The sequence below is a fragment of the Bison bison genome, unplaced genomic scaffold (assembly GCF_000754665.1).
Source record: "Bison bison bison isolate TAMUID 2011002044 unplaced genomic scaffold, Bison_UMD1.0 scf7180017864145, whole genome shotgun sequence".
Lineage (NCBI taxonomy): Eukaryota > Metazoa > Chordata > Mammalia > Artiodactyla > Bovidae > Bison > Bison bison.
The window spans coordinates 10,769,561-10,795,328 of NW_011494717.1; the positions used below are offsets into that span (position 1 = coordinate 10,769,561).

The 25,768-nt window shown below is 38.0% G+C and overlaps 1 protein-coding gene across 5 annotated transcripts in view; it reads left to right on the forward strand.

Moving 5' to 3' along the window:
* Positions 1 to 25,768, forward strand: part of CLIP4 (CAP-GLY domain containing linker protein family, member 4) — an 86,423-nt gene that overhangs the window by 22,776 nt on the left and 37,879 nt on the right. For 3 of the 5 annotated variants that reach the window (XM_010840677.1, XM_010840674.1, XM_010840675.1), the window contains exons 2-8: positions 5,437 to 5,584; positions 9,101 to 9,240; positions 10,363 to 10,456; positions 11,779 to 11,940; positions 13,637 to 13,755; positions 17,415 to 17,651; positions 18,241 to 18,376. In XM_010840677.1, the coding sequence (XP_010838979.1) occupies positions 5,452 to 5,584; positions 9,101 to 9,240; positions 10,363 to 10,456; positions 11,779 to 11,940; positions 13,637 to 13,755; positions 17,415 to 17,651; positions 18,241 to 18,376 (1,021 nt within the window). In that variant the 5' untranslated portion in view covers positions 5,437 to 5,451. Of the gene's footprint in view, positions 17 to 3,762; positions 4,069 to 5,436; positions 5,585 to 9,100; positions 9,241 to 10,362; positions 10,457 to 11,778; positions 11,941 to 13,636; positions 13,756 to 17,414; positions 17,652 to 18,240; positions 18,377 to 25,768 lie in introns of those variants that run through there. The other 2 variants (XM_010840673.1, XM_010840676.1) reach the window with 2 other exon arrangements.

Genomic DNA, 25,768 nt, shown 5'->3' on the forward strand with positions numbered 1-25,768 from the left:
GGACCGGAGGAGGCAGGTGGGGCGGGAGCGCGCGGGGGCCCCGGGCCGGGCGGGCGGGGGCGCGGGGGCCTGAGGTCCGGTTGGCGGGTCGGGGAGGGCGGCGCTGAGGCGCTGGGAGCCCCCCTCCCGGGTCGCCTGCAGTGGGCGCCAGTGTCGCCGGCTCCTGGAGGCCTCCCTGGGGCGGGGGCGGGGTTGGGGCGGCCCACGGGCCGGGATGTGGGTGTCTGGTTTCCGTTTCTCTCCGCCTGTTTAACTTCAGGATGAGATACCGCCAGGTGTGTGGGACGGGCAGGACCCTGCTGCGCCGCCCCAACCTTGACCGCCCCGGCGCCCTTGGGAGAGCCTCTCGCGCGCAGTGATGCGCAGCGTGCTGTGCCCAGCCCTTCGTGGTTTTCCTGTGAGGGCCCTCTTCGCATCTCTCCTGCCACCCCTTTGCTTATTAAACTGTTTGAAGAACCTTTTGCCGGAGAGAATTCAAAGATAAATGACTAAGATAAATGACTCTGCCTCCAGTCGTTCGCTACCCCCAGATTCCTTAATTCTAAATCATGGGAAGTTGGGGGAAAACACTTGCTCAGAGACTGCTCAACAGAGACGCGGGTTAGACCTCATCCTTGTGAGCTGGATTGATGGGTTTATAACGTCAGCTTTCTTTTGAATTAGATGTCAGGTTGTTCATTAATCTAGAGACTATGTAGGCAATTTGGATTTTAACTCTGAGACAATGTTTTGATATGTATCAGAGGAGGATATTCTCATGGGATAATAACTTGCTGTATGTTCCCTGCTTGAGTGGGGTTCACATTGTAGCAGTACCAGAGTGTATATCTATGCCTTTTAAAAATTTCAGTGAGGAAACACCCTCCTTTTTTGAAACATCAGCCAAATACTTTACTCGTACTTCACTTTCACATTGACACTTGTCATTTATGTATCTTCTGCACAACTTAAAGTCGTCTAAATGGCGGAAGATCACGCAGTGGAGGACATGGAGCAACTGTGTAGAGAAAGCAGAGAATCGGAATTGGCAGAAGTCTGCATTTTTATGATGCAAAGCCATCCTGGTTCCACCCTGTTTTGCTACCATAATTATGCATTTTAAAATACTGTCGTTTGTTATGGACAACCTGGGCGGAAAGAGTGAATCTTGAAATGGAATGAATATGTTTATTTCTGTCTTACAGAAGATTTGGCATATGGTATATTATTTGTGGGATTTATTTCAGACGTTTCATATTTACCAGAAACAATCCCACCAGTAAGGCTTTTAAAAAATAATATTTATATGATGTCTTTTATGGCTTGTAACAACTCCAGTTTTGAAACATACTAGTGATCTTCATGTAATAGAATCAACTGAACTCTTTAGCCCTGTGTAAATCTGTGAACATCTGGTTACTTTTAGACTTGCTATTCCCTTGTTAATGATGTATAATTAAGTACCACCGTGGGCTTGCTTAGTTTGTTAGCCTCTGTTCTTTTTGTCATTTCAGGCATTTTCTCATCTGGAATTTGAGTCCACAGAATTTACTATTCTGAGGGAAGTGTTCTTCTGCAGTGTTCAATACGGTGGCCACTAGCCACATGTGACTTTTGAGCCCTTGTATGGGGCTCGAGCAATGGAGGAACTAAATGTTTAATTTGTATAGACACATGTGGCTAATAGCTACCTGGTTGGGCACTGCAGTTTTAAATTATTCCCTTAGGAAGCCCTCACTGGCCCCCTTGAATCCAGCACTTATTTCAATTATATAGTAATTTCAAATTTCTTGTAGGAATTCTGTTCTTAACTGTAATCTACATGATGACAATCTGTTTTCTTTACCTTTGCTATGCCAGGCTAAGACTTAGTAAGAAACACTTGATAAATATTTGTTGAATGACTAAATGAACTTGTTGAGGGCAGGTATCTTTCATGTTCTCTGTAAGGCCTGTTGTTGTTCAGTCGCTCAGTGGTGTCTGACTGCAATCCCATGGACTGCAGCACACCATACTTGCTCAATGATTAAATAGATTTCATGTAGATAACAAATAAATAAATGGGTTATTAGAAATATACTTAAAATGCTTATTTTGGTAAGATTATGTGTTTTTGTATCTCGTGAAAATAAACACTCATAACAGAATACTATATGAAAGTGAATGAAAGGGCCTCATGTTTCCAACTCATGTGAATGCAGCTTGGATTTCCTGATAGCTGAGTAACAACTTAAGGATATGAGTTTGAGTAATATGCCCTTGAACTGTATTCCAAATAAATCTGAGGGCATCTCTTGGTCTCAGTGAGGTTCCTTAGTGAGGTCCTGATAGCCGTGAACCACTCTGAAGAAGTTAATGGGCAACTCCACTCACCACCATTCAGTGTTAGGGCATTGACCAGGAATCTCTGAAAAACAATCACCAAATATTGGAACCATGTTACAAGTTGCTTTTACTCAGAGCTGATTTGGGGTGATGGAATTCCTATATAAATCATAGTTTAGGGAATTTGATTCTTGTTATTGCATCTGTTACATACACAGTTAATTAGGGCCCCCTTTTTTTTTTTTTTTTTAATCTTAGGTTATTCTGCATAACCCATTATCACCAATTAGCCATAGTAGGATTTGAAATGAAAATATGTACTCAATCCAGCTCATCACAACTCTAGATTTGACCAAGATTCCCAGATCTTTAGATCCAGAAATCACTTTTAGGAAAGGATTCTAAAACTATACAGAAGTTTGTAGAGATGTATAGTTTTCTTGAATGGGACAAAAGGTAGAAGGTTGGGCTTTTCATGACAGAAAGGAAATGGGACCAGGGAAAAAAAATGAAATGAAGACACAAAATACCTGTTAAGAATGTTCACTACATTGTTCAGGTAATATTGTAGCTTTTTTGGGTTTGAAATACCTAACATGTAAAATAAAGTTGATTACATCTTGTTGAATGAATCATCTTTCCACCTTGAGTCTGGGTTTGAATATTTATTCAATGTGTATATTTAATAAATAGTTATTAAATGTGTTTTTGAATGGGAAACTCCACTTTTTGAAAGGGAAGTTTTGAAAAATGGCTCCCTTTTAACCAACTGAGGAAGAAAACCACTTAATCATTTTATTGAAGAATTAAGAGTGTAAAAAACATGGCTGAGTCCCAAAGTGTGACTATAGTCAAAGATTAATCTTCCTAAAACAGCTTGAATTAGGACAGTCCCCTTTTAAAAAGTCAGTGATTTCTCGCTGCTCATGGAATTAAATGGTTGGTATTTGATCAGGTACATAAAGCATTACTGAGGAGAGTCCTAAAAAACCATGACAGCCTTACCTCTTACTAGATGTGCCCAGTTCCAACCTGCTGTTCTTTTGATGGGCTCCACTTTTAAATTTCTGCCTACTCATCTTTCAAGACACTTCTCAAATGATGCTTTTTTTCACTGCACTATTTCTCATTTTCAGGAGCTCATACTGCAAACGTTCCTTGTCCTGAGGTTATGGAATATATTTCACTCAGTTTTATCAACTATAGTTATTAGTACTATCTTATTCACCCTAGGAGAAGGAAATGGCACCGCACTCCAGTGTTCTTGCCTGGAAAGTCCCATGGGCGGAGGAGCCTGGTGGGCTGCAGTCCATGGGGTCGCTGAGAGTGGGACGCGACTGAGCGTCTTCACTTTCACTTTTTACTTTCATGCATTGGAGAAGGAAATGGCAACCCACTCCAGTGTTCTTGCCTGGAGAATCCCAGGGATGGGGGAGCCTGGTGGGCTGCCGTCTGGGGTCGCACAGAGTCGGACACAACTGAAGTGACTTAGCAGCAGCAGCAGTAGATTGTAAGCTACCTAACAAGCATGGGCCATATGTTACTCATTTTTGTATTCTCTGAAACATCTAGAATAGTGTAGTGCCTTGTACAGATTAATATTATTAAACTTTATTTCTGTTCCTTGGCTTCAAAGGACACTTCATACCTGGTATACACTGTTTTCCCCAAATTTACTGCTAATTTGTAGAGGCCAGCAAGCAGAAATCCTGACTGACTTCGAATACAGGGAAGCTGCAGTATTGAAGGAGAGCTGTCCTTGTGGTAGGCGCTACTTTTTTTAGTATTTGAGGAAGTTCACCATGCCGTATGGCAACAATTTTTCCCATTTATGTGGCCAGGTTAATGTCAAAATGATTCAAAGTATTGAGTGGTGAGACATTTTAGCATCCAAGAAACCTTGAGAGCCTTTAACATAGTAATACTGGATTAAGTTATTTAATATATAATATCCATGACCATGTAAACCTGTCCCTTATGAGAAAAAAGAAATTGCCTTACTCTTTACCAGTTTCTGCTAGTATTTAGAAAACATATGAATCTAATTGGAAAGAAACCACTTATCTCAGAAAAGTGACTGCTTGGAATAGGGTGGTGGTGGTAGGGAAGCGTGATAGGTTAAGGTGATAAACTGCTGGTTACCCAAGTAGAATAGAGCACACATTGAGTAGTACCTAGCCTAGCATTATCTGCTACACTATCAGTTAACCATCTTTACTTATTCTATTCTTTCTACTGAAATAATCTATACTCATTTTTATTTAGCTTTGTAATATAGTTTTCTGCTTATATTTTAAATAGATACAGAGATTCATAATATTTCAGACTTCAAAGATTTGATGCAGAAGAAACTGGAAGGCTTTTAGCCTCATAGTTGAGGTTTACTAACATTTTCTTTTCATTCTGTGTCATCTCTGATATGTGGGTCAGGGTGCAGCGACTGTCTAATTTGGAGCAAATTTATTCTGAGTGCTCATGTTTCCTGGGAAAAAGAGGTAACATAAGTGATGTGGTTTAAAGGCATGACCTTCCATCTTCTGCTGGATGGACTAAGTAGATCCTCTACCTTGTTAAGAAGTGAAACAATGTCAGTAAGCTAGATTTAGATTTGTACGAGTGATGTGGTCAGTTTTCAATTAAGTTTTCTGGGATGTCAGAAAATAATAATGCTCTAAACTAGGTTATTTTCATGTGATGAGCAGATGGCACGAACCATTGGATGACATGATAGAAGCTGTGTCAGATCCTATGAGAAGTTTGAGATGCATCTACCAGGGATACTATCTCCTCGCTTGTTACTGCAAGTAAAGAGGACATCACCCATTTAGATTAGTTCAGCATTTAAAAAATGTGTTTACCTATTATTGGGAAATACACAGTCATTTTTTATTCCTGAGCTTTGTCCAAAAAGATTACGTATGCTGTTGACCCTAAGAGACAGTGTGAAGCAATGTATATTCGTTTAACAGTGGTTTGCCAAAAGGAATTTTTTCCCCTTACTCTCTAAAGAGATGTTTGAAGGTTGACAATAGGTTAGATATTTTAAAAAATAAACAATTTGTGATTGAAGGCAGTTATTCTAAGTTGCATACAAATATAATAGATGTGCTTTTTTCCTCTCTCTCATTAAAGGTGGCTTTCTAGAAAATGACCATAGAGGACCTTCCAGATTTTCCATTAGAAGGAAGTTCTTTGATTGGAAAATACCCATTTTTATTTCAAGGTTCTGATACACCAGTTATCTTTTCCATTTCTGCAGCACCAATGCCTTCAGACTGTGGTATGTTAAGTAGCTGTGTTTATTTTTCATGAACTGGTAACTTGACTTCTGTTTTATACCTTTTTGTATTCCTAATTTTTCCTAAAACCATTTATTGTGGTTTTCATAAAATTGCTAAAGTTTTACTTTTTCAAAAATAACAGTTGCTCATTGCTTTTCCTGCCTTTCAAGCTGAACACTTAATGTCTGCTCTCAGCATTTTTACTATGTAAAAATGTTCATTTTAAGCACCACAGTGGATTCAGAGGATTTTATTTTTAAAATGCAGTGGTGCTTAGACACCTAGCATCCTTCTGCTATTGATATATATATTTTGGTTAAATATATTGACTTGTTTAAAAAGCCATGTATGAAAAAAAAAAAAGATGTAAAAACACTGTAAGGTAGCCTTCTTTAAGGGCCCTGTTATCTCTGAAATACTGGGATTCTAATTAACAAGCCAAGTAATCACTGCTGAAATGATCCAAATTTGGATGACCATGTAACAAAAAGTAATGTGTTTTAATACACAAACAAGCCTAATTTGGATTCTGTTCAAGTGTCTCCCATTGTAATGATCAATGTGTTCACAAATATAGTAAAATAAAACCAGATAAGCTGTGTACTTATGCAGAGAGGGTGAGACCTTTCCTGGGAATGTGGCTTGAGATTGATTCATATTTAAATTGGTTCATTAAATATTCTTTGTAAAATATAAATTTAGTAGTATTCTGGTTTTTAATCTATTTAGACTTGTTTTCCTGGGACTGTATTTTATCAGATAGGTGATAAAGGAATAAAAGAAAACTGGAAGGTAAACTTGATGGATGTGTTACATTTCTAATTTAGATAGATTTTTTCAAGTAAAATATTGGGTCACCATTTCAAATTGTCTTTGAAGGTAGAGATAATGCAGTTTTTAAATATTAGTGAAAATATAATGATTGGATTGTGAATTTGTCTTTTTAGCTATATCCATTCTAATAACTATTCATCTCCAAGTATGCTATTTTTATATGTTCAGATTCTGTAGCAGCTTGCCTTGTAGTCATCAAAGGTGTTACATAAAACCCATGCCTAGATCTTGGGAGTTATTTGCAGTTTTTACAAAAACTGACTGGATTGATTTTCAGATATAAAAAAATCAGTTATGCAGGAAAAACCTTGAAAAGCACTTTGCACCTTGCTTATGGCACTTATCTTGTTCTATCTTGAGTCATAATTGTCTTCTTTCCTTTCCCAGACCACAGCTCTTTGGATGGAGTAGAAATCACATTTTGCTTTTGATTATCTCATTGGGCTAAGGTAGTCATTTGTTGATATTAGTTGCTCAGTCAGTGTTTGTTGAATAAATACATTGAAAGATGAGAATGGGCATTGATCCCTTTGTATAACCAAAATTAAACATTGTATGAATTCTTAATAGGTCCTTAGAATCTGAATGGACCTACAGTTCAGCTTTCCCTACTCATTTCCTAGTATAGAAATTCTGTTTCAGGATCTCTGATAGGTAACCATTCAGCCACTTGGACATCTTCAGTAGTAGGAAACTAATAGTTTATTTCATAGCTAAAGTTTTAGTTGTGGTAAAAATTGTTTTTGTATATGGACTCAAAGTATGCCTCCTTAAAATTTTGGCCAAATGGTTTGATATGTTTTTGGAACAAACACTTTTTTATATGATAACCTTCAAACGTTTGAAGATAATTTTGATTTTTTAAATTAGTCTGTACTTCTTTAGGCTACACATTTCTGATTCCTCTACCAGTCCCTCATCATCAGGATCTCTAGACCCTTTTCACTCCAGCTGTTCTCTGTTTAGTATGCTGTAGTCAGTGTCCTCTTAAACCATGGCATCCAGAATTGCGTTTGTTGAGTATTTGTTGAGGGCCTGTTATGCGCTAGGTTGTTGTCCCAGGTGCTGGGGATAGCACAGTGACCGGGAGCGACATTCTAGGAAGGAAAACAGACAATAAAAGAACACAGGAATAAACAAAATGTGGATTTTATAGGTTATAATGAATTCTGTGGCGAAAAGAAATGGACAGAGGATAATGGAGCAGAGTGGTTGTTAGATGGGCTGGTCATCTGAAGAATCAGAAGCATCTGGTTGAGAGAAGAACCTGGAGAGACGTGTTCCAGGCAAAAGAATAGGAAATCGAAGACATGGAGTTGGGGAAAAAACTTTGGTGTATCCAGAGAAATAGTGCTTCTCAGCCACAATAGCCGCCGTGGCTGAGAAGCAAAGTGGTTGAAGGGCAGAATGGCAGGAGATGAAACTGGGGAGGAAGGCAGGGGCCAGACCAGGCAGGATCATTTAGGCTTCAGAAAGGAGTTTGTATTTTTCTCTAAATGTAATGGGAATGTAATTTTGTCTGTCTCCTCCTACAAAGGAATCTTGGTGAAATTTTGATTGATTAGAATTGAAATTATTTTAAATAATAATTAAACTTTAAAGTTTAAATAATTTAACTTATGTATGCTGCTAAAATCTGTACATTTTAGCTCAATAGTGAATTTTCTTGGGGAGGCAACATCATAGAGGAAAGACGATAGATTTTGGAGGCAGACCTGGTTTTCTGCCCCAGATTTGTCACTTGCTAGCTGTCTGACTTTGAACAAGTATTAGTTAGTCTGAGCTTATCTATAAAATGAGACTAATACCTATCAGGTAAGGTGTTTGGTAAAGTGTAACCACTCAGCAAATACTGCTTTTCTAATGAGTCTCTTCTTTAGATGCTTCTGATTTTTTAGAGTCCCTAGCTTCTTTTTCAAGATTAAAGAATCTGATTTTCTTCTGTTCTCTTTTATTTTCTGGCCATAAGATAATCCGTTCTCTGAATCTTAAGGAAGTTTTAAGGAATTTTAAAATCATGTTTAATTTTGTCTAGTATTCCACATCTTTACTAATACATATTCCAGATAACCCAACCTCTTGGCCTCAATGCTTCCTTTCTGCATTATCACATATTACTTCCTTATTGTGTGTACATAGCAGTTCCCCACTGGCTTCTCAGTGGGTAAAAAGTAATGCCTATTTACTATGGAAAATTAGGAAACTACAGAGAAGTAACAAGAATATTTAAAATTACACATCATTCTAGTACCACTGTTAATATTCTGCCATGTTTCTTTCTACTATGTATGTTTTAATCATGGATGTGAATCTACTATTCATGACATATTTATAATGTTTTGAGAGGTGAAAATACCTGTAAACTTTGGCAGACTTTCTGTGCTTTAGAGGAAGTTCTTGGACAGTTTAGGGTTTGAGATCAGTGCACTCAGATTTTTGTTTCATTTGTGATAAGATGTGGTGTGATGTGTGAAAATCTCATTCTCACAGCACTTCAGAAGTGTTTCGTAATTTTTGGTGATCCTGACTTGCTATTGAGACTTGCTTAAGGTAAAATATTTCTAGCACCTAAAAGTATTTGTGTCATTTGAGTCCTGGTCTTGTTGTTTATTATTTTTAACATATGCTTTTGGAAATTTTAATAAATATAATTTATGCCTTTTTTTTTATTCTTTAAACAGAGTTTTCTTTCTTTGATCCTAATGATACATCATGCCAGGAAATTCTCTTTGATCCCAAAACTTCTGTATCAGAATTATTTGCCATTTTAAGACAGTGGGTTCCTCAGGTCCAGCAAAACATTGACATTATTGGAAATGAGGTAAGGAGTTTTTATATCATAAATCCTATGTTATTAGGATTGTTAATTGTAAAATATTTTTCCCCCATTGGAATGAATAGGTGGTGATAAAGGGGAAGCCTTTTAAAGATGCTGATGCTTGTTCTTTGTATCTCTGGATTTTTCACCAAAAGTGAATTAGTACTGTATAGTCTTTCCATCGGGGCTTCCCATGTGGCTCAGTGGGTAAAGAATCCACCTGCAATGCAGGAGACGTGGGTTCAATCCTTGTTTCTGGAAGATCCCCTGGAGGAGGGCATGGCAACCCACTCCAGTATTCTTGCCTGGAGAATCCCATGGATAGAGGAGACTGGCAGGCTACAGTCCATAGGGTCGCAAAAGAGTGGGACACGACTGAAGTGACTGAGCACGCACACAGCACAGTCTTTCCATCATTCCCCTGTGCTCCTCACTTCCTTACATCTGGAGTTCTGACATTTGACTCTTGATGGGAGCAGGCATTTTTCATATTTTCATACAAATTAATTTATAAATTAAAAAATACTTTCATGAGGGAATTTGATTACCATCATGTTTATCTATACTTTTGGGTGGCTTGGTAAAGATCTAGACTTAAATATAATTTAAAAACTCTGAATTTTTTGCAAGAGGAGTAAAAGAATAATGCTGGGTTCCTCGACCAGCTTACTGTCATGTGTTAAGGAAGAGGGGCTTATACTTTTCAAATACTGTTACTCCCATTAGAAAGGAAATTTGCTTGTCCTTTGAGAGGTTAAGGAACCTATTTTGAGTGACAAATTACTTGGGAATACTCTTCAAGAGTTTCCTTTGATCTGGTGACAAGTTCAATTTTCATTATTGTTAAAATTCACCCGTAAGAGAAGTCAGTTCTGTCTACTCATTTTGTGCGTTTATGCTCAGTTGCCAAGTTGTGTCTGACTCTTTGCGACTGCATGGACTATAGCCCACCAGGCTCCTCTGCCCATGGGATTCTCTAGACAAGAATACTGGAATGGGTTGCCATTTCCTCCTCCAGGATTCATTGAGAACTAATTCAGTAAGACTGACTATCCTGGTTCCTCAGTATTGGTTTGAAATCAGTAGACTCTTATATTGTAATCATATCTTCCTTGGTTTCCTCAGATTCTTAAGAGAGGTTGCAATGTGAATGACAGAGATGGATTGACAGATATGACTCTTTTGCATTACACATGCAAATCTGGAGCTCACGGTATTGGTGAGTATGTGGCGAGTCTGTTAATGGCTTGAGACATCTATGTTTGTGCTTGTATGTTTATGTCAACCAGAGTCCCTGCAAGGGCACCTGGGTGATGATGATAATATTTCTTGAATAGGCGAGGATTCAGTTAGGTCCTGCACACACCTTGTTCCTGTTCCTCCCTTTTCTTGAGGGAGTCTTTATAGTCTCCTGGTACCTCCCAACTTTTCTGGAACAGGCTTCATGCCTGCCTGCTTGCTAGGTGAAAGTAATTAGTAACACCTAGAACCTTCCTGAGGGTTTATAGCAAGGTTTAACAGTCCATGCTTTTTTCCAGGCATCCCGCTCCCTACAGACCTTGGTCTTTATGTCTGTCTAAGGTCTGTTCCTACATACATATGTGCAGTTTCCAAAATTGGTATTCTCCTGTGCTATACCTAGTGGCTCAGAGGTTAAAGCGTCGGCCTGGAATTCGGGAGACCCAGGTTCGATCCCTGGGTTGGGAATATCCCGTGGAGAAGGAAATGGCAACCCACTCCAGTACTTTTGCCTGGAGAATCCCATGGAGGGAGAAGCCTGGTAGGCTACAGTCCATGGGGTCACAAAGAGTCGGACATGACTGAGCAACTTCACTTTCACTTTCTTTGTGCTATACCATTGCCTTTTAATGACAAATTGTGAATACCTATACCTGTTTCAATAGTCTGAGACAGTGCTTCTTAAACTATTGATGATGAAGGACTCTTCTGCTTTTTCTTTCTGCAGTCCATCATGGACTGATACTTTTGTAAAATAAAATAAAAATGACCTTGTAATAGAAAAATGAAATTAAAGACATATAAAATACAAGCCCAAGTATTTTTCAAAAGCATAAAATTGCATTTCAGTTAATATATTCAGAGAAAATGATTACACAGGGAAAAAGAGAAACGTTATCGGAAGTGCAAATTACAGTTTGGGACTGGCAGTGGTCCACAGAGCGCACTCTGAGCAGCAGGGGTCTGGCACACTGGTTTTAATGCTCTATAGTATTCCATTATATGGATGTCTCATAATTTATTTAACCAGTGTCTTATTATTGTACTTTTAGGTTGTTTCACAATTTTATTCATAATAAAAAGTGCTGTGATGAACATCTTTACAGCTATGTGTTTATCAATATCCTTGAGTATGATTATTTTGTTAGAAAGAATAAATTTCTTGTAAAAGTGACAGGTTTTGAGTTGTAAGTGTATATTCAGTGTGCTGTTTGCCTTGGCTTTTTAGATGAGGTAGTAGATGGCATGCATTGGAACTTAACATTTGTATTGAAGGAAAGTAATTTAGAAAACCTTTTCTAGGTGATGTTGATACAGCGGTAAAATTTGCAACTCAGCTTATTGATCTGGGAGCAGATGTTAGTTTGCGGAGTCGATGGACAAACATGAATGCCTTGCATTATGCTGCTTATTTTGATGTTCCTGAGCTTATAAGAGTGATTTTGAAGACATCTAAACCAAAAGGCAAGTACTACAAGATCACCACTGGATGTTATTAATTGAACACATTATTTGATGGCAGAAAAATTATAACTCAAAGATATTTTTACTTGTGATCCATCTTGTTCCATATGACTTCCAATCCCATTTTATTTTTCAGAAATAGTTTGAATTTTGTAAATTGAAGTTTAGTTACTATCTTTTCACAAAAGATTTAGTACAGAGACATACAAAATAAAGTGTTATCTCATTTTTTTATATCTCTGCACATTCCCCAGTAGAACATGGATTTTATAAAGTGTAGTTGAATCTATGTATAGTTCTTTTGTCTTATTTGGGTAGCTAGAAATTTAGAGCAATAAAACCTTCAGAGCTGAGCGCTGAAATCATGAAGAATATTTATTTTAGGTGGTATTCAGTTCTGAAATTCTGTGATTCCATTAAAGGATAGATTTTCATTTTTTTTCTTCTTGTCTTGATGGTGCTTGATGTCCCAGAAATGAACATCAGAATGTCTAAATCGCAGTCGTGGTTCTTTTCAGTGGGCAGTTTTCTTTAGAGAAAAAATGACAACAAGTGCAGTAGTATTACTTTATGTTGAAGATCGTATGCGGTGTTTCCTCCATTTGTAGAAGACTTGTTTTAGAGATTCAGTAAATTTCCCAAACTCTGCTTCATATAGTTGTCCAGCTCTTCTTTCCCTTTTTGTGTTTTCACGTTTTGAATAATGTTAGGAAGAAAGCCTCTCTTGATGGTACAGTGTCTTTCATAACTCAGGACAGTGTTCTGAGTGTGTCTTGGTTTGTTTACAGTGTGGGTAGGGCATGTAAGGTGGTGAAGCGGTTGTTTGATTCAGGTAGGATTAGCAGAACCATAATATTAAACCCATGTTATAAAAAACAGTCGAAATGGGATATCCGAATCTGGAGTATATCTAGTGTCTGTGTATAGCATCCTGATGATTTGTTGCAAGTTCTTAAAATGTTCTTAGAATTGCAAGATTCTCATTCTTCCTGTGAAATCCAAATTCATCATAAAGTATTGTGAATGAATACAGCATGTAGCATATGTTTAATTACACTTTAATTTATTCCGGGTTTGAGAAGTCTCCATTGTTTTACCTTCTTTTTTCTATGAAGAGGCAGATAGTAAATATTTTAGGCTTTGTGGACCACATGGTCCCTGTTGAAACTACTTGATTCTACAGAGAGGTGTGAAAGCAGCCACAGAGAATATATAAATGAATGCAAGTGGCTGTGTTCCAATAAAACTTTATTTATGAAAACACGATGAGTTGGATTTGGCCATGAGCCGTGGTTTGCTAGTCACTGATCTAAACCCTGCTACATTATCATTGTTGTGGCAAATATCCAAGAGGTTTAGTGAAAGAGTGTGTTAAGACAGTTACTTTTACAAATACGAATTATTGCCATTAATTGCTTTTAAGTATACTTTAGTTTGTGATGGTTAGAAAACCCATGATAACATGAGTCCATTTGATAGTGAAATTTTATTATACTAAGGAAAAAATTAGTTAACCAGATCGTAATATGCAGATTTTATTCCATTGTGAGAATGGTCCTTCTAGTGGGTTGGTTTAAGTCTTGTCAATAGCTTATACCCCTATTCCCCCAAATAAATCCAACCCAACCTGCCTCTTTTCACATTTTAATAGATTAACTAAAAATTTTGTTAATATACTTGTGATGTTCAATTACAGATGTGGATGCCACTTGCAGTGACTTTAATTTTGGAACAGCTCTGCATATCGCTGCATATAACTTGTGTGCAGGCACTGTGAAATGCTTATTGGAGCATGGAGCAAATCCTGCATTTAGGGTAAGAGGTTAAATTAAAAGTGAAAAATATTAAAACATCCCACATTATCTCCCAGGAAAGAGTTGAATCTGGATGCTGTTGTGGAACTCTTATATGAGTAAATAATTTATATTTTTTTGTGCTGCATATAAAGAGTACTAATGATAAACTTTTATCTCAAATAAGTTTAAGGCATAGCAGTGAATTTCAGTCCTTTTATATCGATAAGCTCTACTAGCCTTACTTTCATTCAGCTAAATAAAATGTTCTTTAGAGTTTATCATCTTTGAGTTTAAAAGTATCTTTCATTTAGACTTTTGCTTTATTTATAAAGCCTTTAGCTATTAAATAAAAATGCATATATTAAAGTTTATAGTTCTGCATTAAACCATATTTTAAATTCTTTTGGAAAGAAGTTTTATTTCAGACAGTCTAAAAAAGGCCTATTTAAGAATGGAGTAAACCTTTAAAATGGACTTAAAGGAAAAATTTATTTTTTCACGATCAAGTTACATACTTACAAAGTTAACACACAAGACCGAACTTCATAAACTTCAAGTCGTATTTTATTGTCTTCACCAAAGTGGCTCTGCGTGTTCTTTTCTGTTGCATTACTAGCAGTGATTTGCTCTGGCAGGGATTCTTCACTGGGTCTGTGCATTCTCTTGAAGTGGCAGCAGTGGGCAGTGCTAGCAAAAGCCTCCTCCCCTTCTCTTTTCCTTGCTTTCCTGTTTTGCCTTCCCTCCCCAGTTCTTTGCCACTTTTCTTTCTGTTTAACCCCATCAACCCCTCTGTTCCTCCTTCCCTCCCTCCATCCTTCGTACCCTATTGTTTATTAGGCACTGGGAGAATACATGCGTCTGGGACAATACATATGGCACTGGGACAATAAATGTGTCTCTGTCCTCAAATAGAATATCATCTAGAGGAGGGGACAAACAAGAGAGCAGGCAGATTTACTCTAGGGTGTCAAGTTGAGTGTGTTAGGATGGGAGACGGGCGGGGTGTGGCACAGAGTGTCATGGGGTTCCATGGGAGGGGAGTGTGTCCAAGCCTTAGGAAGCCTGCTTCCTGGCATAGGTAAACTCGAATACTTAAACAGAGTTGAGAATTAACCAGGTACAGGAGGGAGTTGAGAAAGGCCCGTTAGGCAGAGAGAGCGGCATGCACAAAGGCCAGGAGTTGATCGGAGTGTGAGGGTGATAGGTGCTTGCTTTTGCTAGTGCAACTCTTGGCAAGACCCCATTAATGGAGCGAGTATTTTGAATCTAGTAAGATGCAGTGAGGTATGTCACGGAGGTAAATTACCAATTCAAGCCCAAAGTAATTCATAGATTTTACCCACTTTTGGTAGTTAATACTTAAAGATATCTACATGTGGGTCAGCAGTAGCCCTTGGATCAGACCCTAACTTAGCCCCTACTTTAGAAAAAAGTGAAATTCTATCATCATGAACAAGTCTTCTTATGTTAACATGACATCATTATTATTTTATTAGTATTTAGTATTTTTTAAAGACTGAAGTTTTAGTTGCTAAATTTTATGTAGGAATTAATAGAAGTGTGTGACTTACTCTAGAAAGGTGAGGACTTAAAAATCTGAAGTAAAATATTCATTGTAAAAGTAGCCTATCACTTAACAGAACAGGCTTGTTGATTTTAAAAAAGTTTTTTTCCCTTATTTCTTTTTCTCAAGAGTACATATTAGCACTATAGATAATTTTCTTTATATTTTGTACTTTAAAATTGGGGATCAAAATAGTTCATCACCATCCCCCAAATTTGATAACATGTCTTCCTACCGTATTTTTACTTAGAACCAAACTGACTTGAATTTTAAAATAAAAATGTACCACAGCTTTCTTATCCATTCGTCTGCTGATGGACATCTAGGTTGCTTCCATGTCCTGGCTATGGATAAGAAAGCTGTGGTACATATACACAATGGAGTATTACTCAGCCATTAAAAAGAATACATTTGAATCAGTTCTAATGAGGTGGATGAAACTGGAGCCTATTATACAGAGTGAAGTAAGCCAGAAAGAAAAACACCAATACAGTATACTAATGCATATATATGGAATTTAGAAAGATGGTAACAATAACCCTGTATACGAGACAGCAAAAGAGACACTGATGTATAGAACAGTCTTTTGGACTCTGTGGGAGAGGGAGAGGGTGGGATGATTTGGGAGAATGGCATTGAAATAGGTATAATATCATATATGAAACGAGTCGCCAGTCCAGGTTCGATGCACGATACTGGATGCTTAGGGCTGGTGCACTGGGACGACCCAGAGCGATGGTATGGGGAGGGAGGAGGGAGGAGGGTTCAGGATGGGGAACACATGTATACCTGTGGCAGATTCATTTTGATATATGGCAAAACCAATATAATATTGTAAAGTTAAATAAAATTTAAAAAAATTAAAAAAATTAAAAAAAAAATGTGAAGCCCTTGCAAACTAAGTGTTCTAAAAGCCTCATTCTTTTATCCACATGGGTCATTTGAAGATAATTATCAGAGGGGAAGAAAAGGGAAAAAGGTTTCTGAGCCAAAGAATCTTGGTTCATCTCATTAAGAGAAGATTACAGTCTGGAATCTTTCTGATAAAATCTGAGTTTTTGGTTAGGGAGCCTAGAAGAAAGAGGGTTTGTTCGAGGGAAGGACAGCATGGAGCAGGAGAAGAGCTGAGAGTCCAGTGGTTGCTGCAGTTGAGTGTGGGCTGACTGAATGCCGTCTCTGCAGTAATCATGGAGATGAATGACGCAGAGCGATCACTCAGTCATCTCTCCTTGCCTACGTCTCCTAATTGGCAAACTGGAAATGGTAGTAATATTTTACTTGTTTAGTTGGTCCCTCCTGCTGCAATAAAAACAAATTTGTAACAGGCAAGGATTTTTACCTCCGTCATTCACAAGCTTTTCTTGATGTGATAACCAAGTGAGAATCTATGGGATAGAGTTTTGCTTCTATAAACACCGTGCAAATGTTAGTGGGCCCTGTGACTGACCGTTTTTTTTTTTTTTTTGCTGCAGGATAAATCCCAGCCCCAATTTTAGAAGTGTTGAAACTATGGATTCTGTTCTTGAAATCTGAGTCGCACCATGAGTGGGCAGGGTGGGTCAAGGTCACGGAGTCTAGAGGGAGGCTCAGGAGACCGGTAGGAGTGTCGGGTCCAGGGTTGGGAAGCCAGGCAGTCCTGTGACTTGTATCTCCAGAGGTGCCTTCTCCAGGCACGCCACCCACTAACAGCCTGAGCTCCTGCTCTTCCCTCAGCCTGGACTGCCATCCCCACCAGCTAAGCTGCCCCATGTTCACTTCCCTAGGCCTCTGCACCAGTGCCGCTCAGCACCAAGGCCTTCTCTGCCCCCGTATCCATGTTCCTCTTCTCTGCCTGTTCTTCTCTCTGCCACTTTTCACCCTTTGATACACCATACATTTTATTTATGTGATTATAGTCTGCCCCTCACCAGGCTGTGTGCTTTTTGAGAGTGGAGCTATTGATTTCTTCACTGTGTGTGTCTTTAGCACTTAGAATGGGCAGGTAGTAGGTGTTTAGTGAATAATTTTGAATAAATAAATGATCAATTTAACTTAAGTTTTTTCCCAGAATACTTTTAGGTGGCCATGTAGAGCTCTGAGCTGATATGAATTGAAAAGTTTCTCTTTATCTGTAGAATGACAAAGGGCAGATCCCCGCTGACGTTGTTCCAGACCCGGTTGAGATGCCCTTGGAAATGGCTGATGCTGCGGCCACTGCTAAGGAAATCAAACAGATGCTGCTGGACGCAGCGCCTCTGTCATATGATCTCTCAAAGCCCTTGCTTCCAAATTACGATCGTGTTACTAGCAAGGCGATGCTGACGTCACTTGGCCTGAAGCTAGGGGATCGTGTTGTTATTGCAGGACAGAAGGTATGATAGTAGCTGCCGTCTCTAAAGCCATGTCCAAGGTCACTACGTGGCTTATGTGCCAAGGGTGTGGTGTGGCTTGGGGTGTTTTTTCGCTTTGTTTTTAAGTTCAATGTGTAGGTAGAAAGATACTTAATGGAAAACATGAGATTTAGATGCACGGTTACTATAAAGTATAACTTAAGAATATAAACTATTAGTCAAACTGAATAATGAAGGCATCTGTATTTAAATGGGAGAAAATTGGAGGGGCTGAGTGAATTTACAGGCTTCCAGTCTGCAGGTTTCCCCTTGCAGCTCCCTCTTCCCCGGTAGTTACAAGTTACTACTGTATGAAAATGCAGCAAACGGGACTCTCACTGTTCCTGCCTTAGTTGTTGAGTGCATATAGATTAAGGATTCTTATACCTTCTTGGTCCATCAACTCTTTTATCATTATTTGTGTCTGTTTTTATCCCTGGTAATATTTTCCTTCTTCTGAAGTCTGCTTTGAGTGAGTGCTTTTTGAAGACTTCTGTGATAAAGTTACAAGAGTAGAAAATTTGGGATTACAAGTAATACTCAAAAGTTACCCTGATTTATATTTCTTTAGGTTGGAACATTGAGATTTTGTGGAACAACTGAATTTGCAAGCGGACAGTGGGCTGGCATTGAGTTGGATGAACCAGAAGGAAAAAACAATGGAAGTGTTGGGAAAGTCCAGTACTTTAAATGTGCCCCCAAATATGGTACGGTAGATACTGCCTAATTTGATGAGAATTAATTTAAAGTAATACAGTTTTACTCTTTGATTAAAAAAAAATTTTTTTATGGTTGAATTTGATCCATAATGCTGAGGCACAGCGTTTAATGACCCATTTCAACTATTTCATAGACTTTTTCTTTTCTTTTTTTAGTTTATTTTTTAATTGAAGGATAATGCTATACAGAATTTTGTTGTTTTCTGTCAAACTTCAACATGAATTAACCATAGGTATACATATAACCCTTCCCTTTTGAGCCTCCCTCCCGTCTCCCACCCCATCCCACCCCTTTAGACTGGTACAGAGCCCCTGTTCGAGTTTCCTGAGCCATACAGCAAATTCCCGTTGGCTATCTATTTTACATATAGTAATGTAAGTTTCCATGTTACTCTTTTCATATATCTCACCCCTTTTCATTATTTTTAAATAAAGCGTTCTCCCTGGTTATAAATGAATGAAGAGTCTGCCCTTTTCTTACTGAGCAGTCTTGTGACTGATAGAGTATGTCTTACTAGGAGTACACCCAGCTCTGTGGACCTTCCTGAATCCCGCTGGTGGTGGTATCAGGACTGAAGAAGGGCTTTTATTCTTTATTACCAAAGAACTACAGTACTCTAGAGGCTGAAGAACTTGAAAAATTAGAAAAGCAAGTGAGGCCAACTTTATTACTGTGCTTCTGAGCTGGAATGATTGTTTCTGAGAAATGTTTGCTTAATTTTATTTTCTCTGCTTCTTTCTCTCTCTCTCACACACACACTCTGACACATAGATTTCTAATTGCTTTTGTCACTTACTATGTTGAGAATATTTTCCCAGAACATTAATTTCCCTGTTTGCACAGTATTTCATCTTGCAGCTTGATAGGGAGGCAGAACAGGGTAGTGTTTGAAGAGTACAGGCTTTGGAGCCTGATGGCTGGGGTGTGAATCAGCTGTTCTCTCTACTGGCTATGGGACCTTCTTTCTCTTCTTGTGTCACCTCAGTTTTCTTCTGTAAATTGAGGATAACAAACCTACAGAGTTCATGTGAGAGTTAAATGTATTGATAAATATAGAAAGCACCTAGAAAAGTGCTTGGTTCCCTGTAAGCACCCGAAAAATGTTAACTACCTGCTACCTGTTGTAAATGTATCAAATGGGGGGTTGTGTTGTTACTGCAGGACAGAAGGTGTGATAGTAGCTGCCGTCTCTAACGCCATGTCCAAGGTCACGACATGGCCTCTGTGCCAAGGGTGCAGTGTGGCTTGGAGTGTTTTTGTTTTGGAGCCTGGCCATTTGGGAAACTCACCAGTTTCCTTTCATCATACACTTAAGCTGGAGCCTCATTTTTGGCTCTATTAAAATTTTTCTTTATAAAAAATGTCCATGATGTTAGATTTAAAAAACATAAAAAAAGGAGGAAAAAATGTAAAATCACCTGTATATGTATTCTGTTTATTTTTTCCCACAAAATTTGGATTATAAGTAGATAGTCTGCATTTTTAACTGACATCCTATTAGAATTTCTGTAAATCTTTAAATATTTTTTGAAAGTATGATTTTTTATATGATTCCATTTCCTTTAATTTTTCTAATTTGATAGGTGAAAATTGTTTGAATTCATATTTCTCTTGATTGTGGTGAAGTGGAATGTCTAAAATGTTCTGTTATAGCACATGTATTTTTTGTATTGTCTTGGTAATTCCCAAGAAATAATTACTCATATTGTCTGCCCATTAAAAAATTGGGATATTAGTGTTATTTAAACTGACAATAGTTTTTAAAATATAAATGCATGTTTAGGATGTTAAGCCTTTGTATTTACTACAGATACTTGGCCTAGTTTGTCATTTTCCTTTGAACTCCATCTGCAGTGTTTTTGGACATGTAATTTTATGCAGTTAAAAAAGACTTTTCCTTTATAATTTCTTAAAATTGCTTTTATGCTAAGGTTGGTCATTCTTCCGAATCCAAGAATTCATTATAGGTTATATATTTTATTCTTTTGAATGTGTTTATTCTTAAATACTGTATTAGGCAATTAATTTGGAGTTTATTTGGTTAGTTGTATGAGGTTAAGAATTTAATTTTCCTCTATTAGCTAATTTTGGCAACTGTCCAGCAGACTAAGGGCAAGACCAAAACCATTAGCAGCAGAGAGAGCCGATGTAGATCAAAGCCCTGGGAGAGGCTTAGACTGTAGCAGAGTGTGTGTGGCCTCCCTAACCCCATCATCCCAAGGAGAGGCATGCATGATTAGGACAGAGGTGGATCCCCAAGGACCCTTCCTCCATTCCCCTTTCCATATTTCAATGGCAAGTTGGGGGGCAAGGGTCATATGTTGGATTATACAGAAATGGGCATAGTCCTTCCTGCTGAGCCAGCTCAGCAGTCTGAGCCCAGTCTTTGCTAAACTACTTGAGGTGTGGGGAGCAGGAGAGGTGGAGCACCCCCTGATGAAGCAGAAGCCAAAGGTTTCTCAGCAACAGGTTTTTTTTCCCCTTCTCCCTAAATCTATCCTTTTCCCTTTGACTTGTTGTGCTTCCTTTAATATGAATTAAGTTCTAAATGCTGCAGTCTGTTTCAGGACTGTTTTGTTCCATTGATCTGTTAATTCTAGCACATATTAGATTTTTTAATTATAGAAATTTTATCTTCTTTGGAGAAATGTCTATTTAGTTCTTTGGCCCTACGGGGAGGGAGGAGGGAGGGGAGTTCAGGATGGGGAATACGTGTATACCTGTGGTGGATTCATGTTGATGTATGGCAAAACCAATACAATATTGTAAAGTAATTAACCTCCAATTAAAATAAATAAATTTATATTTTAAAAAATGAAAAAAAAATGAAAAAAAGAAATTTTATAACAATTTTTTAAAAGATTTTTTTTTAGAGCAGTTTTAGGTTCATAGCAAAATTGAGAGGACGGTATAGAGATTTCCTGTAAACCTCCTGCCCCATACATGCACGGCTTCCCCTTTCATCAACATCCCTTCACCAGAGGGTACATTCCTTGCAATTGTTGAATCTATATGAACACATCATAATCACTCAAAGACCATAGTTTGCCTTAATATGCACTCTTCATGCTGTGTATTCTGTGAGTCTGGACAAATATATAATGGCATGTGTCCACCAATGCCATATTATAGAGTATTTTCACTTCCCTCAAGATCCTGTGTGCTCCACCTATTCAGCCACCCTCCCCCCACTGCCCCCAGGCCCCTGACAATCAATGATTGTTTTACTGTCTTCACAGTTTTGTCTTTTCTAGAAGGTCATAGAGCTGGAATCATACAGTATGTAGCCTTTTAATATTGGCTTCTTTCACTTAGTAATTTGCATTTTTATCTCTTCATTGCTTGATAGTTCATGTCTTTTTAGCACTGAATAATACTCCCATGGTCTGAAGGTATCACAGACTTCCATTATTTCTCCATTCACCTACTAAAGATATCTTGGTTGCTTCTAAGTTTAGGCAATTATGAAAATTTTATAATTATTTTTACTATTTGATAAAACTGTTTTTATTCCTTTTAATAATTACCAAAGTAAACACAAATGCCTAGTTTAATTAGTCAAATTGTGTTGTAAAACAATAATGAAACCCTCCCCTGGCTTGTACTTCCTCACTCCAAGTCCCATTCTTTAGAGGCAAGAATGTTTTTTACTTCTTTAGCTGTTATCTTCTGATGTTCATTTAATATTTTGACTAATATATTTATAGAAATCTTTCCAATTTTAGACATCTATTGACTTCATACTATGAAGAGAAAGATTTGATATTCTTACTATTCTGAGTCAGTTTTGTTTTGTTTTTTTTTTTTTTGGTTGACTTCTTTGTTTTGGTGGATCACATCCTTCAGTAGCTTTTTCATAGAGGACTCATGGGAAGTAAATTTTTTGAGAGTTTCCATTCCAGAAATGTTTATTTCTACCCTTACACTTCATATGATAATTTAGTGGGATCAGGAATAGGTTGATATTCACATTCTTTCAGTATTTGGAAGGTGATACACTATTGTCTAATGCAATTTGGCAAATGTTTTCTGTTAAGGGCCAGGTAGTAAATAATTTTGGAGAAGGAAATGGCAACCCACTCCAGTATTCTTGCCTGGAAAATCCCATGGATGGAGAAGCCTGGTAGGCTACAGTCTATGGGCTCACAAAGAGTTATGGGCCATATTTTAGGTGTTAAGCTGGCTTAAAACTCAACATTCAAAAAACTAAGATCATGGCATCCAGTCCCATCACTTCATGGCAAATAGATGGGGAAACAGTGACAGACTTTATTTTCTTGGGCTCCAAAATCACTGCAGATGGTGACTGCAGCCATGAAATTAAAAGATGCTTGCTCCTTGAAAGAAAAGCTGTGATCAACCTAGTTCAGTTCAGTTCAGTTCAGTTGCTCAGTTGTGTCCGACTCTTTGCAACCCCATGAATCGCAGCACTCCAGGCCTCCCTGTCCATCACCAACTCCCGGAGTTTATCCAAACTCATGTCCATTGAGTTGGTGATGTCATTCAGCCATTTCATCCTCTGTCGTCCCCTTCTCCTCCTGCCCCCAATCCTTCCCAGCATCAGGGTCTTTTCCAATGAGTCAACTCTTTACATGAGGTGGCCAAAATATTGGAGTTTCATCTTCAGCATCAGTCCTTCCAATGAACACCCAGAACTGATCTCCTTTAGGATGGACTGGTTGGACGCTCCTTGCAGTCCAAGGGACTCTTAAGAGTCTTCTCCAACACCACAGCTCATCAACCTAGACAGCATATTAAAAAGCAGAGACATTAATTACTTTGCCAACAAAGGTCAGTATAGTCAAAGCTATGATTTTTCCAGTTCTCATGTATGTGAGAGTTGGACTATAAGGAAAACTGAGCACCGCAGATTTGGTGCTTTTGAACTGTGGTGTTGGAGAAGACTCTTGAGAGTCCTTGGACTGCAAGGAGATCCAACCAGTGCATCCTAAAGGAGATCAGTTCTGGGTGTTCATTAGAAGGACTGATGTTGAAGCTGAAGCTCCAATACTTTGGCCACCAGATGTGAAGAACTGACTCCTTTGAAAAGACCCTGATGCTGGGAAAGATTGAAGGCAGGAGAAGGGGACGAGAGAGGATGAGATGGTTGGAAGGTATCTCCGATTGGATAGACATGAGTTTGAGCAAGCTCCGGGAGTTGGTGATGGACAGGGAGGCCTGGTATGCTGCAGTCCATGGGGGTCACATAGAGTTTGACACGAGTGAACTGAACTGATGGGCCATACAGTCTCTTGTTGCAACTCTTCAGCTCTCCTATTGTAGTGAATAAGCAGGCATAGACAATATGTAAACAAATGGGTGTGGCTGTGTTCCAACAGAACATTACAGAAGTAGGCGGCAGGGAGGACCTGGCTCTCGGGCAGTACTTTGCCAGCTCTTATCTTGAGATTCCATGTTGCTGTTTACAAGTTTCAGAGTCTTCTGCTTTTTCCTTTTCCCTATTTTTGGAAACTTCTTTGGAAGCTTTAGTGTTTTTTCTCTTTTTTTTTAATTTTATTTTTTCTTTAGTGTTTATGTTTTTATTTCTTATTAAAATTGTAGTGGAGTTTTAGGAGAAATTGTGGGTAAACAAAATGGGTTATGTTTATCTAGAAATTCATTACTCTTCTGTTTAAAAATAATTCTTCCTTAGATGTTTATTTTTAGTTAAGCCTTATAATTATATGTGAGGATCTGAGGAGAATCCTATCACTATTTTGATTAGCATGAGATTCTAAACAGGAAGGTTAGCATGTATATGGCGCACACTTTGGACTTTGATTGTATCCAGTCATTGCTTTAAATTTAGTTTTGCTTCTCTCAAATGATTTAGTTAATTAAAAAAAGCAAGGAGGATGAGAACTATATAGTTCATTCATTGAACAATGTTATTGTGACTTTAGTGACACAAACAAATTTGAAAAATAATTCATAGTCTGCACTGATAAATATGTTTTGGTTTTTGATTTTTTTTCAGTCCTTCCTATATCCACACATATAACTTCTCACAGATAATCATAATGCAGTCAAACTTACAGTTCAATTTTTGTTTTCTTGAATTTGCTTTTCATATTTTTATATATATCTATGTAATCTTTATTGTTCTAGTTGTTAATGGTGATGTAATAGTTCACAAATATAGTTGATTCATTCCTTCTATTGCCAAATAATTGTTTTCTCTTGTAATATTGCAGTGTTGGCATATTCAGGTACACAGTCTTTTCCTCCAATTTGGATTATTTTCTTATAATTTCCAAAATTGTGATTGGGTCATAGTAGAAAACTAGAAATTGCTTTTATTCTTGAAATCTATCTTCTCCTTATAATATACATGTGTAACCTTGTTCACCGGAGAAGGCAATGGCACCCCACTCCAGTACTCTTGCCTGGAAAATCCCATGGACGGAGGAGCCTGGTGGGCTGCAGTCCATGGGGTCGCAAAGAGTCTGACACTACTGAGCAACTTCACCTTCACTTTTCACTTCATCCATTGGAGAAGGAAATGGCAACCCACTCCAGTGTTCTTGTCTGGAAAATCCCAGGGACGGGGGAGCCTGATGAGCTGCCATCTATGGGGTCGCACAGAGTCGGACACGACTGAAGCAATTTAGCAGCAGCAGCAGCAACCTTGTTCACACCTCTTAAATATGAGTATTTCCTTATAGTTAGTATCATAAAGTAAATTAGGGCAGAATTCTTGTCTTCCAGTAAGATTTTACAAATGTACATCTCACAGTATAAAATAATTTATTTCTTCAAACCCATGACTTGAGAATGTATGTGTATTTGGCAAGGAAAATAATTTAGAGAAAAGAAGAGAAGGTCAAAGAAAAATCTAATAGTCTGGAGACAGAAGAGAAAAAACATTGTGGAGAAGTCAGAAGATCTGGGAAGATCAGAAGGAAGTTCTGTAGAATCCAAGGGAGGAAAGAATGTCAAGATTAGCAGAAAAGCAGTATAGTTTTCACTTGTTAGCTATAAATAGAGCACTCACTTTTTGTTGTCCTTAAAAACCTATTTTAAAACAAGTTGTTTTAATGTATTACATTTTGGTCATAGTGTATCTTTGTTAGTTTAGGTGTAAACACTGAACGGAGATGTATCGTACACATATTATGACTTTATTTTTTCTTCTTAAATGTCTTAGCCAAATAATATTGGTATTTACAGTTCATATTCACTGTTTCTAATGTCTGCCTGTTTATATATACTGGAATTTTATGCCCAGATAAACTTCTTTTTTAATGGAATTTTATATGCTCAGCTGCAGCAGAGAGGCTGCCCCCTCCCCCATCCCCACATGCCTCTCGTCCCCAACACACACTGTATTGTTTCTAATTTTCAGGTGTTGAGGAATAAGCCTTTGGGGAAGATTATAT